The sequence below is a fragment of the Apaloderma vittatum genome, unplaced genomic scaffold (genome assembly GCF_000703405.1).
Source record: "Apaloderma vittatum isolate BGI_N311 unplaced genomic scaffold, ASM70340v1 scaffold4509, whole genome shotgun sequence".
In the NCBI taxonomy this organism is placed as follows: domain Eukaryota; kingdom Metazoa; phylum Chordata; class Aves; order Trogoniformes; family Trogonidae; genus Apaloderma; species Apaloderma vittatum.
This window is the reverse complement of record NW_009736805.1, coordinates 85,124-101,182: the sequence shown is the minus strand read 5'-3', so window position 1 is coordinate 101,182 and position 16,059 is coordinate 85,124. Positions and strand designations below refer to the sequence as shown.

At 44.0% G+C, this 16,059-nt stretch overlaps 1 protein-coding gene across 1 annotated transcript in view; it reads right to left on the bottom strand.

Moving 5' to 3' along the window:
• Positions 1 to 680: 680 nt before the first annotated feature.
• ATP6V0A4 (ATPase, H+ transporting, lysosomal V0 subunit a4) overlaps positions 681 to 16,059 on the bottom strand; it is a gene marked incomplete at its 3' end in the record, with an annotated part of 16,853 nt that continues 1,474 nt past the window's right edge. Inside the window, exons 4-16 of the mRNA XM_009877099.1 lie at positions 15,461 to 15,586; positions 14,988 to 15,082; positions 13,820 to 13,946; positions 13,528 to 13,610; positions 9,072 to 9,165; positions 7,783 to 7,995; positions 7,223 to 7,373; positions 6,319 to 6,458; positions 5,859 to 6,016; positions 5,332 to 5,425; positions 3,525 to 3,643; positions 2,366 to 2,582; positions 681 to 788 (exon numbers count right to left, since the gene is read on the bottom strand). Coding sequence (XP_009875401.1) covers positions 681 to 788; positions 2,366 to 2,582; positions 3,525 to 3,643; positions 5,332 to 5,425; positions 5,859 to 6,016; positions 6,319 to 6,458; positions 7,223 to 7,373; positions 7,783 to 7,995; positions 9,072 to 9,165; positions 13,528 to 13,610; positions 13,820 to 13,946; positions 14,988 to 15,082; positions 15,461 to 15,586 — 1,725 coding nt within the window. The remainder of the gene's footprint in view (positions 789 to 2,365; positions 2,583 to 3,524; positions 3,644 to 5,331; positions 5,426 to 5,858; positions 6,017 to 6,318; positions 6,459 to 7,222; positions 7,374 to 7,782; positions 7,996 to 9,071; positions 9,166 to 13,527; positions 13,611 to 13,819; positions 13,947 to 14,987; positions 15,083 to 15,460; positions 15,587 to 16,059) is intronic.

The following is a 16,059-nucleotide window of genomic DNA, read 5'->3' as shown; positions in this document are numbered from 1 at the left end:
ACCAGGTAGTGAGGTGGGTCGCTAATTGGTTTAAGAGAAGAAGTCAGAGAGTAGTGGTCAATGGGGCAGAGTCCAGTTGGAGGCCTGTGTCTAGTGGAGTGCCTCAGGGGTCAATGCTGGGGCCAGTGCTTTTCAATATATTCATCAATGACCTGGATGAGGTCATCAATGACAGGACAAGGAATAATGGGCACAAGCTGGAACATAGGAGGTTCCACAAAAATATTAGGAAAAACTTTTTCACTGTGAGGGTGCCAGAGCACTGACACAGGCTGCCCAGGGAGGTTGTGGAGTCTCCTTCTCTGGAGACATTCAAAACCAACCTGGATGCGTTCATGTGCGATCTACTGTAGGTGTTCCTGCTCTGGCAGGGGGACTGAACTAGATGATCTTTTGAGGTCCCTTCCAACCCCTGACATTCTGTGATTCTGTGATTCCTCTCCCAACAACTAGGGTATGGCCTTGTGAGCAAAGCTGCTGCTTCCTGTGTAGATGGCTCAGACAAATGTCCGTACACACGTTCTTAGCACATGTGCTGTAAAGCACAGTTTGAAATCACTGGAGAAACTCTGAGATCAGAGAGAAACAGAATTAGATCACCACAAACAGTTTTTGGGATCTATCTCCTCAGCTTTGCCTTTGCTGTGCTGAATCCCCCTTGCCTGATTCATGTCCCTTACCATGCTCTGCGCTTTCTGGTGGTTGGCTCGGAGGATGAAAGGTTTAATTAGGAGCATCCAGGGAACAGCAATCAGAGCAAATATGACTAAGAAACTCTGCACTTCTTTCTAAAAGACAAAACAACAAGAAGAGCAAAAAGTTACTTTACTTCCTATAGCCAAGTACATTTCTGGTTAGAAACCTGATTCTATAAAACATTTTTTTATACAAAACAGATACGCTCCCTGTATCAGGTGAGTGTCCTCTGCTTTTAAGACATGAAAATGAATGTACACTGCTTAAGGCTCCAGAAAGCACTGCCAGCTAGAGATGGTTGGAGACTCAGAGATGAAGGCTTTAATTTTGGAAAGGGTTAATTTTCCAAAATCCAATTACTGACTTGAACTTGGCTCTTCAGTGTCCTAGGTGAATGTTCTACCTGCTGGGGGACCCAGTCAGTCTGTCTTGCTTTGATCAAAGTAGAAATGATACAGTAAGAGCCAAGTCATTCAAGTCTTCACCTGGAAAGGAGAGAATCAAGGATTTGCTCTACATTTGTAATTTCACAAAGGAATTGACTCCGCACAGCTTAGGTTTGATAACACCTTGTGCCCACAATACAAGCTGGTTTTGTTGCAGTATGCCACTCCTATTGCTGTCCTAGAATAAGGTTTTACTTTAAGAAAAACAAAGAAAACCAAAGAAAACCCCAAAGTACAAATTTTACATTTTGTAAAATCTGGCTCAGCTCTCTGATCACTTTATGGTTGGTCCCATAGAATCGCTGCATTACGACTCCCATCTCTGGATAGCACAGAGACTTGCTGGTGGGGTAGGGGGTCAGGAATGTCAGAAAGTTTACCATCTTGGAAAGGCTTTGGATTGTTACAAAGCAAAACGATATCTAATGACTTTTTGAAGTCTGTGAAACCCATATTTTCCTAAACTCCCCTGCAGCGTTAATACGTTTACTTGGAAATTATCAGGGCCCTCTACTAAGCATGCAATTGTATAGACCTATGTGCATACATGTGGCTGAAGGCAGCATCTGCTTGCACATTTTTCATTGATTCTGCTGATGTAAAAGCAAGTGAGAAAATAAATAATCCATGTTCTGGACAAATAAATAGAAATGATTTAAAAATTAATTTTTTTCTTAGAGGAGATTTTTAAATTTTGCTTTATTTTTGGTTTTTGTTTTGGTTTTTTTTTTAATAAAGTCTCCAAAGGAGATATTTCTGACAAAAAAAAAACAACAAACCTGCCAGAAAATCTTCTGGCTACTTCTATTTTTAGATGAAAATATAATGTTTTCAAGTTTTCCAAAGAACAAATAAGAAATTATCGAGGAAATGAGAGGCTTGCTTTGTCTCTAGCATCATGCCATGACTTCAAGACAGCACATCTGCAATGCCCAACTTTACATCTCTAATAATGCTTCTTTCCTTTTATTCTCCAAAAGTATCTTAAATTGCAGCATAATTCTTGTATGAATGACACTAAGAAAGAGGTTTCCTCTGCATCACTGACTGACAGCTTCTTCGTCCTACCTGTCCACAAGGCCAACAAAAATATCACCAGAGCAAACTCCTCTTGTGCGACTGGCACTTGCCATTGAGCTTCTGAGCCTGTTCCCCATCTTTATGTCCACAACCACTGCAAATCCAAAACCAGCTACAGTGGACTTGAGCTACTTGATCCATACCTGATGCAGATACAGTGGAGCATTTGAAGAGTCACTGTAGTTGAACAGAAACATATTGATGAAATGGATGAGGATGCTCGGTGCACTCTGGGATGAGTGGACATCAAAATGACACCATTTGAAAATAATCATGAAGACCAGGTAGCCAAAAAGAGAAATAATAAAAATCATCTCTGGAATGAACTGAAGGATAATGTTCATGTATTTCTTGAAGTAGCTGAAAAGAATCAGGAAAGATAACTGCAATTAATACACTAGGTATTAATACAAGGTTGCACCCAAGTATGGTAGTACTGTACACTACTTAGTCTTTGGGAAAAAAGGTAGGAAACATACAGCTATCACCAGCCAAGAAAGAAGTCTACAATTGCAGTCTTTATCAATGAAAGGCACTCTTTACATACAAAACCTTTGTCATTCTAATTCTCTTCAGGTTTTTGTACTTGGCTCCCCAGTATCTCAGCACATCAAAAAATTACTACATTGGAATAAAAGCTGATTTTCAAAAAAAGGCTAATTTACAAAGCTAAGCATTATATGCTGAGGAACCAGGTGCAGAATCAATTCTGCAGGGGCAGTCCACCTCTCTGTCATCTGCAAACAGTGTCTGTCCTTGAAGGCCACTATAAACTTTCTAGCTTTGGAGAGTATCTCAAGACAGTAGTGTCAGCCTCTCAACTCTAACATCATTTCTTATCTTTTGTTGCAAAATATGGAGGCAGACATATAGATATGCACACCCACAGATAATGACCAAGGACCCTCTAAGTCAGGCGAAATACATGCACACATACTGTGCAAGATTTCAGTGTGCTCTGGATTAGGCCAGAAGAGTTGTCTTTCCAGACAAAAATTATCAATAGTGGGAGATGCTATATATTTTTAATTTACAGTATTTCTGCAGAATGAAGAACATAAGAGAGAAAGCAAAAAAGAGAGTTTATCCAAGAGAATATCTGCAATGTGATGGTTATCCTTCACTCTATACCAACAGTGGCATGAGTCAGGCACTGTACAGGGCATTTCTACTCGCATTGGAGGAAGGACAAAGTCCTTCAAGGCATTGGTCTGAGATATGAAGCTTTCTTTGAATGAAGGACACTAGTTTAGCAACGAGGATTTGTTGCCTGCAGCAATGGACTTGATGAATCAAACTTACATGTGGTTGAAGAGACTGAGTATTACTCCAAAAATCATGTGCACAATCCCTACAACAACTGACATCTTCATTTTGTAGGAGTTCAGGAAAGTCAGCTTGTTCGATGCAATATTCCAGATCTTTGGGGATAAGAGTAGACACAGATAGAAGAATAAGATTTTAATGTGTTTGCTCAATAACAGATTTGTGGAAGTTGTAGCTTTGGCACCATCACTTTAGTCCTATCAGTTCTAGTAAGAAAATAGTAAGCAATGGATATCTAGATATTCCTCATAATACTTTTCACTCTGCCAAGCTTCTCATCTAAAAAGTGTAAAGTATTATCCTCATGTAACAGAGAAAATAAGAGTGATTTAAAATGATGTAGGGGCTATGCTTCAGTCCTCCAGAAAACAATGCAAAGCCTGGTAGCAGAACCCAGATCTTTTCAGTGACATTCCTTGCCCTTAGGCTGAGTCATCTTTAACAAAAGTGGAAAGGCACGAGAAAATCCCTCCTGCTGCTATAGACATTTTTTCTATGTTCATCAGAGAAATACTGAATGCAGAGCATGTTGAAACTTTTTCTTTGAAGAAAAAATGCTCATTCCAACTCTTTGGCCATGGAGATCAGAATATCACCTGGATCTCTGCATTAACTTTTTTTTGTGACAGTAACCATATGCCTTTTTTCATGCTGCAGAGCTTTCTGGGTTGCTTCTCCTTTCTTCTAAAACTTCCTAGACTCCAAAGTCTTCTGACCTCAGAGACGGTAAGTAGATACCTCTTTTCAGACACTAAGTGTAGTACTTGAACAGAAAGAAGGGAGAGAGGGTTATTTGGAAGGCAAAACATGAGCTTACATGTCTTTGTCCAACACGCTTTGCCCCTTCTGTGGCCAAGACTGCCTAGCCTCCTCATCTTGAGGTGACTCTTTCTTTTCCGAGACACACCCCATCCATCCTGCCAGGACTTGCAAAATGCAAAGAGCCATCCATCCTTCTGCGTGGATGACATGGTGCTTTCCAGCCCACTCTTCCCCATTCCTCTCTGCCTGTCAGGGGTCTCAGCCTCTCGAGCAGGCAGCAGCCATGGTAGAAGAGGGTTAGCCTGGGTCAGCCTAAATTAGGGATGTGTCTAGGTAACGTACAGAAAATTCATCTGTCATAGCTTTTTAAACTGCGCTGTCTATGTCCTGGGCAGAGCTTTAGAGCTGGGTTTGTGAGAAACTTACTACAAGGTCAATCTCTCTACAAACCAGGGGAAGCCAGTATTTTTTTTGTTACCAACTGACACGAGAGTGCATCCAGCAGGACAGAGGTTAATTGGCTGGTATGATGACTGAAACAGGGAAGCGTGATGTTAACAACTGCATTTCAATACATGATAAAGAGAGAATAGCAAGAAAAGGGAAAGAAAAAGAAGAAAATGTGGATCTGTTAACTAATACTGGAATTTACTTCACACAATAAAGACATCTCACAGAAATCAGAACTTTGTCCTCAAACTTGTGAGGTAGCTCTGGAATAGTTTAAGGACTCCAGTAAGGAATCTGAGTCCAGCAGACTGGTGACAGAACAGAGGCTGCAGTACAAGGCTACTCTTCAGTTCCTTCCTGCTTACCAGTTTGCTGTTGCTGTGCAAAACTGCCAGCAATATATATCCTTGACTGCTGAAGAAAAGCATCACAACAACTGTGTAAAGAACAGGCAAAGAGCAAGAAGTGAAGAGCACAGCTTCAGCAAAGAGAGCAGGGAGTTACTGATGTACCTGATATGTAGAAACAGAATTGAAATACAAATTATCTTGGAGCAATTTAATTTAATTACCGGATCTATTCCAAATGGGTATGGATTTCCAGAGTAGACTCCTGGGACTGCCGGATCCAGCTGCAGCACCGTATTACCCAGAAGCACATCCTTACTACAGAAGAAAAGTGAAATGGCCTTTGCATCTTAATCTCACCATGTAACCCTACAGCAGATTTATCACATGATACGTGTCAGTCTCTCTGTGAGCTGTTATCCTGGGCTTCTGTGTGTGTGTGTCTGTAAATGGGTCCTACACAATGACCCTCTCCATCATACTGATAATTCTTCATGCATCAGTCGCGGACACCTGCAGATTTTTATGCACATCGGTGCCTGAACAAACAGGCATGTTCCCGGAGCCTCTACATTTCCATTTCAATAGTGAGTTTGTCTGCATGTCAGACAAAACCACTGATTCATTCACGACTGCATCCACAGCAGGGAGTTCTTCCCTTCCCCACACAGGCAGTCACTGTGCCTTTCTCTCAAAGCCTATGTGATACATTTGGTGTGTTTTCTCTCGTTTCCCACATTTAGCTACTTACTTCCAAGTGTTATTTTTAAACATAGGGATGATGTGCCAGGAAGAGCCAAAGATGTTGAACGATTTGGAGAAGCAGTCATTGTAGATGAAGCCAGTGTACATGGAGAATATACCCATGAGCAGAATCAGGTAGCGCCCACTGAAAAATGTATTCCAGATCTGCAGGGGGAAAAGGCAGTGCCAGTGACTAAAGAACCTGCAGTCCCATCAACCAGTGGGCCTCAGCCAACAGAAGACATGATTGTACTGATCTAGGTATGTACAGTTATCGAAACTCCAGGTCCCTTGGCCCCATCCAGGTCTCCATACAGAAGTAGGCAGAATTACTTGCCAAATTTCTGCCTCACAAACATCTCTGAAAGATATCCACCCAGACTGGGAGGCTGGATGGCCCCTTTATCAAACAGGGATGATAAGCCTTGTCCTACGCTGATAGGGTGGACCGTGTCCCTGGTACTCACCTCATTAGTGCTTTTCTGGGCCAGAAGGCTCTTCTCATTAATGACCATCCAGAGTGCAAACCCCAGCATGACAGCACCATGGCCACAATCCCCAAACATCACCGCAAACAAGAAGGGGAAGGTAATGATAGTATATGGAGCTGAAGGAAGGAAAGGACAAGAAGCTCAGCTCCTCCTAAATGAAAAGGCCTTAGCACAGAAGTAGTCCACCCTACCAGCCCATTCCTCACAGCTGCTGTCCTTCAAGGTCTCCACAACCCCTTCCCTACTGACCAGGCCGTTAGATCTAGTGCAGAACTAGCTTTATCATCAGAAATGTTGTCCAATTGTATATCCTGCATCTTCCTTGCAATTGTAGCTTTCATTTCTTGTCTCACCATAATAGACACCATATGTAGACAACTGTATTCTGTTTTGCAATAGAATAATGTACTTGAACCTTACTTTCATTGTTCAGTCTTCTCAGCCTCAACAATCTGAATTCACCTCATCCCTTCCTATGGGTCCCAGTTTCTAGGTTTTTGTTCATTCCCAATGGTTTCTTTGAGATTCTCTACCACCGTTTCACACTTTTCTCAGGTCCTTTTGGACTTTTTTTTGCCTCAGAACAAGTTCAACTTATATTTGCCTTGTGAGCTTATGTCTTTCCCCCAGAGCTGCTACCTCACCATTTGTTCCCCATCCTGCATTTTTGCCTGGACCATCAATCACTGAAGACCAATGGCCGAAGTATTTGCCTGAGAAAATCCACTCCTATGCACCAAACTATCAATTTTCACCAGCAGAAAATACAATTCGGATTTCTCAATCAGCAAGTATGTGTTTTAGTGACATTTTAATGCAAAGCTTGAAGGCTTTAAGTCAGCTCCATCAAGCCAGGTGAGAGTAGCTCAGTGTTTCTCACCTGGGTTCATCTCCCTGTAGTTGCCCACACCGTATGCATCCACGATGTTCTGAAATCCAGCTGTGAACTTGTTGGTCCTGTTGAAGGTGGGTGGTGCCATCTTGGTGTGTATGGCGGTAAGGATAGGGGCAATTGTAGAGCCACTGCGTTCCTGCAAACCCCGTGACAAGGACAGGCACAGTCAGGCTAGCAGAGAAGAATCAGTCCCGCAGCAACATGGCCTGTGCCTAAACATGCACAGGCAGCAACATGAAGGCTGGGCTCAAGAGTGTTATATCTCAAGCTTTTTTTCTAATATCCAGATTTTTCCATTTTCTGTGCTATTGATTTGTTCAGGGAAAGGTGCCAGCCTTGCTGACTCATGGGTCGATTCCAAACCTGCTAAGATTTAATGCTGACCTTAAACTCCCTGAGGCCAAGCAATCATGCGACAACATCAACTTTAATTAAAACAGAAAAGGCAGCATTATGGTAATGGACAGAAGTCTGAATGTATGCTCAACATATAAACAATGCAGTTTGGGTGAGAGCCTCAGGGACCCAAAATTTTGGTCTCTTACCATTCCCTGGTGGAGAGCTCTTTTTATCCGGCCAGCATCAGCCACTGGGAACCAGATCTCTGCAATGACACACTGCTGGGTGACATCGATGTTACAGCAATTCAGGATGTGGTAGATGGCCTTGATTTTCTTCACCTTGATGCCCCAGGACCACAGGCTGGCTGCTGCCTCACGCAGCAGTTGCTGGCGGTGGGACTCAGTTTGTGTTATCACCTGTAAGCACAGAATAGGCAGCGCTGGAGTTGGGAAGGCACAGGTGGCACAATCTACTCAGTGGTTATTTGGGGAGAGCAGGTGGCAGAATGCTATGGAAAGGGAGTGATTTTTACGAATGTGTGAGGTGTCCTGGAGGGCAGCATGTGCAGATTAGGACACAGGAGCACTTGGCACAATGGTGTTTGCTAAGCACTCCCCCTGCTTGTTCCCAAGCCACTGTAAGTGTAAAAGAGACCACGAGGAGTTACTGAGCTGCAGGGTTGGCTCCTTACCCAGTTGCTTGCAGACTGGTCACATCTCACCATGTGCTTCAATCCTGCCATCTACTGTAGGCAGCTGTGCCATGAACTTGGGGAATATCACATCCACAAGTGTGCCTGCACTGCTAGAGCTACAGCTCACGGCCCTGGTGGGACCTCCATGCATCATGTGGCCACCACAGTGTTGCTGCATAAATAGGTGGTGGAGATAACATGTTAACAAAGATAACCTGTGTAGTTTACAAGTGCTGAAAAAGCCTAGCTGACCTTGATGCTCAGGAGTGAAAGTCAGTTTGGAAGCAGCCTTGTGTGCAGGCTTGCCAGCCACAAACATCCCCAGAGGGGGTGACAGCATGATGCCAACTGCCACATGGGTCACCTCAGAAAATAGGGTGCCCGTTCCCTCCTGCCTCAGGACCCAGTGCCTGTCATGTGTGACAATAGAAAGGCCACGGGCAGGACTACCTCCAAAAGGTGTGTGGTCCCAATACAGTATATGGATGTACAAACTACTGAGCACCCATAGCAATTGAACTTGTAATTGTCAGCACTGTGTTAAATGCTGGAGTAAATAGGTTATGGATATTTGTTCTTCTATAACAGCAGTCTTGGCTTTCCATTGCTAGTGTGACAAGCGCCCCAAGATCTCCTAGTTAAAGAAAACCTAATTCAAACAAGTCCTCTCTGAGCCTCATATAGCTGTACTACAGTTGTGACTGAACAACTCTGCGTGCTGTTGGGGGAAGCCAAGTCAAATCTCTGCGGAGGTCCCACCTGCAGGTTTCAGAGCCCAGAAAAGTTGCTGCTACTTACTGTGTTTAAATCCTCAATCCTTGTGTTGACTCCATCAAGCATTTCTCGGCGCTCTGTGGCAGACTCTGGACAGGGATAGACTGTGGCACGAAATCTAGCCTCAGTAAGACAGAAGCAAGAAACACCAGTTATTTGACTGGCTTTTTCTACCTCTGAGCTCAGCTCATAGGTGGGAAAACCAGACTTTACTCCTCATCCAATAGTATACTCTTCTTATACACTACAAAGGTGTGCCTGGTGTCCCAGAAAGGTCCAAAAAGGTACATTTATCTCTCCATTAGAAAAAGGATCCCTTCACCTGTTGTAGCTGAAAAAAAAATCTACTTTCCGTCTCAGGTGCTACAAGGTACATCTCATTATACAGTGCTCGGCACTAATATGTAGGCACATCCCTTATGCCTAAAAGCTACTTGAACTTCAAAGAGACACAAAATAAACTCAGCCAAAAAAAAAAACCAACAAAAAAACCCTAGCAAAGGCAGCCCCGTTAACACGGTAGCCAATAGATGTCCCTCTTGTACTGAGGCTGAAACAACTCCCTGTCCCTTCTCTCTGCGCTCGCAGTCACGGGAGGAAGGCACCAGCTGAGCTGTTGCTGCACTGCAAGCGAATACCCTTCCTTCGTGCAGGCTGTGTAAGTAAATAATCCTAATAAATAAACAAACAAATAAATAAATAAATAAAGTAATCAATTTTTTAAAAAATCAATAAGTAAACCGACCATATTTCCAGGATAAACCAAAAGGAGGACGACCACGTACAGCCAGCTCTTGGCTTCTGGTCCATCTGTTTGGTGAGACAGCTTGGGAGCAAGGGAAGGATGGGTGATGTTTTTTAAGCACCTGAGAGTGGTATCTGTTATGTCAGCTTCGACGTGGCCAGGCTGGTACAAATGTTTTTATAAGCTCATCCCCAAGACTGTATTTGGGAGATTCAGCTGGTTTGCCTAGTGAGGTATAGGAAGGACTAAAGTGGGCTTCTAATAATGTGAATGAAGGTCTTTTCTCCATGCAGGTGTTGCGTACTTCTTGTCTGTAGTATTCAATATGACCTTTTCTAGTGCAGCTGTGTGTCATATTAGTGTCAAGGTGCTTACACTAGTACTGCACATTCTGGTGTTGCAGAGCTGCTGTATGAACCCAGTACAGGCAATTAGAAATAAATGAGTTACATGTCTCTCTGAAAAGCACACAGATACTTGCCCCCTCTGCAGAACAAGTCCCAGAGTATACTTCATCCATGAAGAGCAGGTTCCCATCAGCACCTTGCAGATCACAAGGTGAGCAGATCCCTTGCTGCTGCAAGGCTCTGTGCCTACAAGCCTTAACCGAGCTGAGGTGCTGCAGTAACTAAAACAGCAGAGATCCCTTAATTTTTTCCTACTCATTTTGTGCAGGGATATCTAGTGCTTGTGCCAGCCCTGCCACTTCAAGGGTATTATAAATGTCATCCTTCAATATTGCCCCAACAGGTCTGCAGGAAGAGATTGCTCCTGTTTATAGAGCAGAGGTCTTCTGCCCACCCAGGACAAGACAGCAGCTGAGCTGTGCTGAGTTAGAGCTGCTGAACGGCTGCCTTTCTGCACGTGAGATGAATTAAAAGAAGACATAAGAGGGTCATAGGAGTCTATCCCTGTTTAAGAGACAAAAAGGTGCATGCTCTGTGTACAGATAAGCATCATGTTCTGGCTTTGTCTGAGCACAGAATATATCACCACCTGCTCTCCAAAGGCAGTTCCAGCATGCACACAAGTGAGGACAGTTGCAAATTGAGCAAAACCCACTGCAGTTTCCTAGAGATCAGCCCACAGCTGTGTGTAATGACAGCACGCGCTCTTCAGCTAAACTTCCCTTTTTTAGAATTGAATCGCTCCTCACTCAATACCTGATACTCGTTTCCAGAAGTTATTCACCCTACCTAATTATTTCCATCTTCTTATTCTTCACAGCTCTTAGTTCATCTTTAATAAGGATTTTTAATCAAACTTGAAAGCTTATTCCTCCATGCTGTACAGTTCCCCGGTTTCCAGTAATGTTATTGCAGCAGTGTTGCTTTGATCTTTTAACAGCCATTTTGCATACTGAGTATCAGCTTTGCCCTAATGGCACAGACATCTCTGAAAGCTCCGGGAGAATTCAGCAGGGAATCCTTACATTGATAAACCCAGTTTAGTATTAACATTAGCACTGAGGCAGCCGCAAGAAAAGAAGGAAAAGAAAAATTCTTACATTTTCCTCCTCCCTGCTCCCTCTACACCTTTCACTAATAAATTTGTGCGTGGACTTAATGCTCATGGAATTGGCAGACTAATGTTACCAATTAGAGTCAAGCAGGGACTACAAGCGTAACCTGAGGCACATTGCTCTGCAAACAAATCTCAGCCTGCCTTGCAGAAGCCTGGCTCATACCAGCACCATGATTTTTTCAGGATATTTACTTGTCATGAATGATGACTTAGAGCTAGGCAGAAATGTCCTGCTGGTGCTGAAGGGACACCACCATCTGCTTTAGGTATAGTTAACTCTGCCTTAAAGATGGACCAAACTAAAATGTCTTGGCCTGTGTATCAGGCACAGCTGATGGTCCACAGAGAACAAAAGGAGAGCCATGGAATTATTACATTTGAAAAACTACTGCTCAGAAAAATACCCTAAAATTGCATATTAGAAAGCAAAAAAATTGAAAGGGATGAAGGAAAGACATAAAGGATGATTTCAAGTGTAGCCTGATTAGCTGGCAATAAACAAAAAAACTAGTGCACTATCACTGCAAAGGACATCCTGTGAGTTTGTCTTAGGTAAGTGCATTTTCCTGCAGTTAAGAGAGGCTGAGAGAAACCAGTTTTAAGTTCCTTGCAATGAACCTACCACCACATCCATACCAGTAGCTCGTAACAGCTTTGTGCATCATGACCCACCCTGCCAGGATCTCCTCACACTTCCAGTGCTGCCTGGCCCCACGTTCTGAAGCTACACCCCACTGCAGAAGGTCATGCCTCTGGTTTCAATAATTCTGTGCTCAATCAATAACGAAAATGCTGATGGTCATTGCATTAGCTGTTCAATTACTCCCAGCCCAGAAGAAAAGTGTTGGACTTTTGACTGCAAACAAAACCAAGCACAAACCTCCTCCAAAATGAAGCACTTGCTGTACTTTGCGGGCAACCCTGGCTGGCTCTAAATATCCGTCCTGGCAGCTTGCAAGGCAATCAGCACAGGGGTAAATGAAATGAGAAGGGTGCACCACCAGCAACTGCCCATGAGTGCAGAAGGGGAGAAGGGTATTGAACAGCATCTAAAAAGGAGGCCAAGAAATGGGACATAGGCAGGAAGTTGTAATCAAGAAAGAGAATGAGACTTGTTGAAAGCTCAAAGACCATTGGTAGCAGCAGACTGATCCTGCCCAGTGGCAATGGCAAAATTCCCTCAATATCTGAGGCTCATGATCAGAAATCCGTGACTGAGAGTTGGAGTTTCCCTCCAGCTGCCCATGCTCCCGAGGCTGCTTCACAGAGAGAGATGCCCACCTCAGGAGCACTGAATTGCTCTCAGGATGAGCATTGCCCTCCACTGCCTATAGAAGGTACCTTGGAGGGCTTCGTTTCTAATGCAGGAATTGCTAAATAGTCCCCAGGGGTCTGTCACTCTATGGGACTGGAGTCAGCCTTCCCAGCTGGATGAACTGATCTTGCTGCTTTTATTCTGATTAAAGGCAGGAGATAAGGAAAGACCCTGAGTGCACATGTCAGGTAAGAGCAATCGCTCACCCCCCTCCCTGCAACCTTCTGCCCTCTGCAGGCCCTCGGCTGGCCCCACTTGGCCGAGGGGCTATACCTGACATGGATTCGTTGACAGCAGACAGATCCCCTCGTCAAATCTGATTTACACTGCAACAAAACCCATCGGTCATCAGCGTTATGAAAGAGTAACAAAATATTCCACCTGAATTATCTTTTCAAGATGCTTAACAGAGTGGAAACGAGTCAGGTTGTATGAAGCTTTTCATTTATCTCCTGGGCTCTGTCTCTGATTACACAGATATTGCTCAAATACTTTGAATAAACTACAGCATCATCTTTTTATGATGGAATTCAGGAAGGCTTGAGAGCAGGTCAGGGACTGCCACGTTCCCAGTGCCCAAGTTGGGGTCCCTGATTTGCAGGGGAAGGACGCTGATTATTTCTCAAAAAAACAGTCCCCTTTAAGATGTCCTAAGTTATAAACCCAGCAAGTGAAGCACCCAAGTCACTCTGGAAAATTTAGGACCTCAATTTCCAAGTGCCAAGGTGATGGATATCTTTCATGATTAGGAGCTGAGGAGTGGAAAGGAGCTCAGTGGCAGAGCTGACAGCTGGAAAGCTGGAGATCTGATCTCCAGCTCCACATTCAGCTGGCCTGGGCTGACAGGTAAACCCCTCCATGGGCATCACTGTGGTTTGCCTACGGGCCTGCCTTACCCATCACAAATCTTCTTGATTTTTTGTTTAAGCTGCTCTCCTTGGTAGAAGATAATGAACACGTTCTTCTTCACCTCTTCTCTCTGCAACACAATTAAAGTAGAATTTAACAAACCCAGAGCAAAGAGTCCAGGGTGGAAAAGGTGGTGGGGATTCTTTTGGCAGCCTCTGCATTTGCCTGTTCTTTTCCCCCAGCCTCAGTTTTCCAGCAGCGATGTTCTACTTGTTCAGTTTCTGCAGTTCACAGGAATGCACAAGGCGCAGCCTGAAGCTAAACCAGGTTGGTACCTACTGTCACAGGGTCCTCCAAGGGGGTGTCCATTTCGGTGTACCTCAGGTAGATGTTTCCCCTGCAGACTCGCCACAGTAGACGCTCAAAGGGTATCATCCTTTCCCTCTTTATTACCCCTGCTGTGAATCTGAGCAGAGTTAAAAGATAAACAAATTATGAGCCCACTCTAAGTCTTTTAGGACCTGTAACACATGTGATGTTACATTCTCTTGTTTTCTGCTCTGATAGCCAGGGCTCTGCTGCTCCTGTAGACACTTCTAGGAAAGACCTCCTTGTTCAAGCCTGGCTCTTATGTCAATCTACTGACTTTATCCTGTTGTTCTTTATTTAAAACATTGTAAGCTCTCCCCAGAAAAACAAAAAAAGGGGAAGAGACAATTCTGGCTAGAAATGGAGGAGTGGAGGGATGCTTAAAGTCACACAAACAGAGAGTACCTGAATGACTGAGGTAGGAGTTAGCAGGTTTCGAGAAGTGGTTTATCTTGACTCTCTCCTGGTGTCCTTTTCCCAGAAAGCACCAGATTGCACCTCTAAAGTGCAGCGTGACATGCTGGTGTCCACCCACCAAGGTAAGCCGTCTGCAGGCATATGCTTTGCCCATAAAAGAGTTGAACAGGACTTCAGAAATATCAACATGAGCAGCTAAAATCAACAACTTGGAAGGACACCACAAGCAAGTTTCACCACACGTAGCCGGTGTAGACACAAGGGAAAGCTGTTTGAGTCTATGCTGTCCACCAGATTGCTGTCAGCAATACACAGCGGTGTTTCTGCTCCCCTAACTCTCACTGTCAGTGCCACTTTCTGTTGTGGACAAAGTCCAGCACAAGCAATCCCATGGCTTTTTGCTGCGGTTAGACATGCATCCCCGAGGGCCAGGCTGGTAGCCAGATGTCTGCCAGAAGCCACAGGTGAGATGCCACAAGATAACAATTTTCAGTCAATACCTGCTGGAATTGCTGGCCTGGAAGGAAAAGTCCATTTGTCCCACTGACCCCTAACCTGACCATAGTTTTGATGATAACTTCAGTCACCCCTTCATGCTCAATAAACAGCTACGCTGTTGGGGAGCAACCTCTACTAAGAAGCTGAAGGAGGTGTACCGGTGTCACAGCCCGGCAGTGCTGGGGGAAGCCTGGCCAAGTTGGGGACCATCGCCAATACGCACCCCAGCTTGGCAGCTGCAGCAGCAGAAGTGGTTCTCAGCTCCAGCAGCCCAGATGTGTCTTCACTGAAGAAATCATCTGGCAGATTTGTTTCTGCCTGGAAAACATTAATTCAAAAAAACCTATTCAGCATTGCCAGTTTGAAAACTTTTTTCATATTTTTCTGTTTCTCTCCTGACCTTTTTTCCCCCCAAGGCAGCTTTTCACAGAGATTTAGACCAAAAGAAAAAAAAAAACAAGGAAAAAAAGGTAAACTATATCTGAAAAGCACAAATGCCATTTTCAAAGAGATCTGAGAACCAAGTTCTTGAGTGATGCAGGCTCCAAAGTGGCTGAAGTGCTTTTACAAACATATCTTAGTGGCTTGTGGTTAAAGACTGCTGAATTTTGATTAAAGATCAGTAATAGTAACACTCATTAAATGAAAATGTCAGTGTTTTTATGAACCTGTTGGAGTAGCAAAGAGACCTCTCACCTCAAAGAAGTCCTGGGTTTTCTTCAGCAGATGTTTCAGCTCTGTCAGCTCGAGGAAGTTCTGCTTCAGTGTTTGCTGGTTCTGGTTGGCTTCCAGCAACTCAGCTTCAAGTTTCTCAAGCACCGTCTGTTTAGGGTCCAAGCACAAACTCTGAAGCAGACCAATGGCTCTTTACCAAGCTGATACCAAATTTCGAACAATAGATGGTTGTTGTTTTTCTCAAGGGGGAATACAGAAATATTCAACAAGCACTTTAATAAACACTGCGTTTGTAAGAACATAATCCTCAATGCCGATGCCTCACTTCCCCATTGCCACATTCCATAATGGCATCCCTCTTCTGAAGCTGCCTCTAATATCAGCTCTCCTGGTTAAATATCAAAACTCTTCTTATTCTCTTTCATAAGATTATGGGTCCATTCTGTGACGGTGACACCTTTCCATTAATATATGGGACCAGAGGGATGTTTCACAGGGGAAGATAAAAAGACTGGGCTCCTTTAGGAACATGCGGCAAGATCAGTCTTAACCTAACTACGGAGACCGTGACTCAGGGTACACCTCCACAGGCAGGAGGAGCTGTGCCAGCCTTAGTTGTC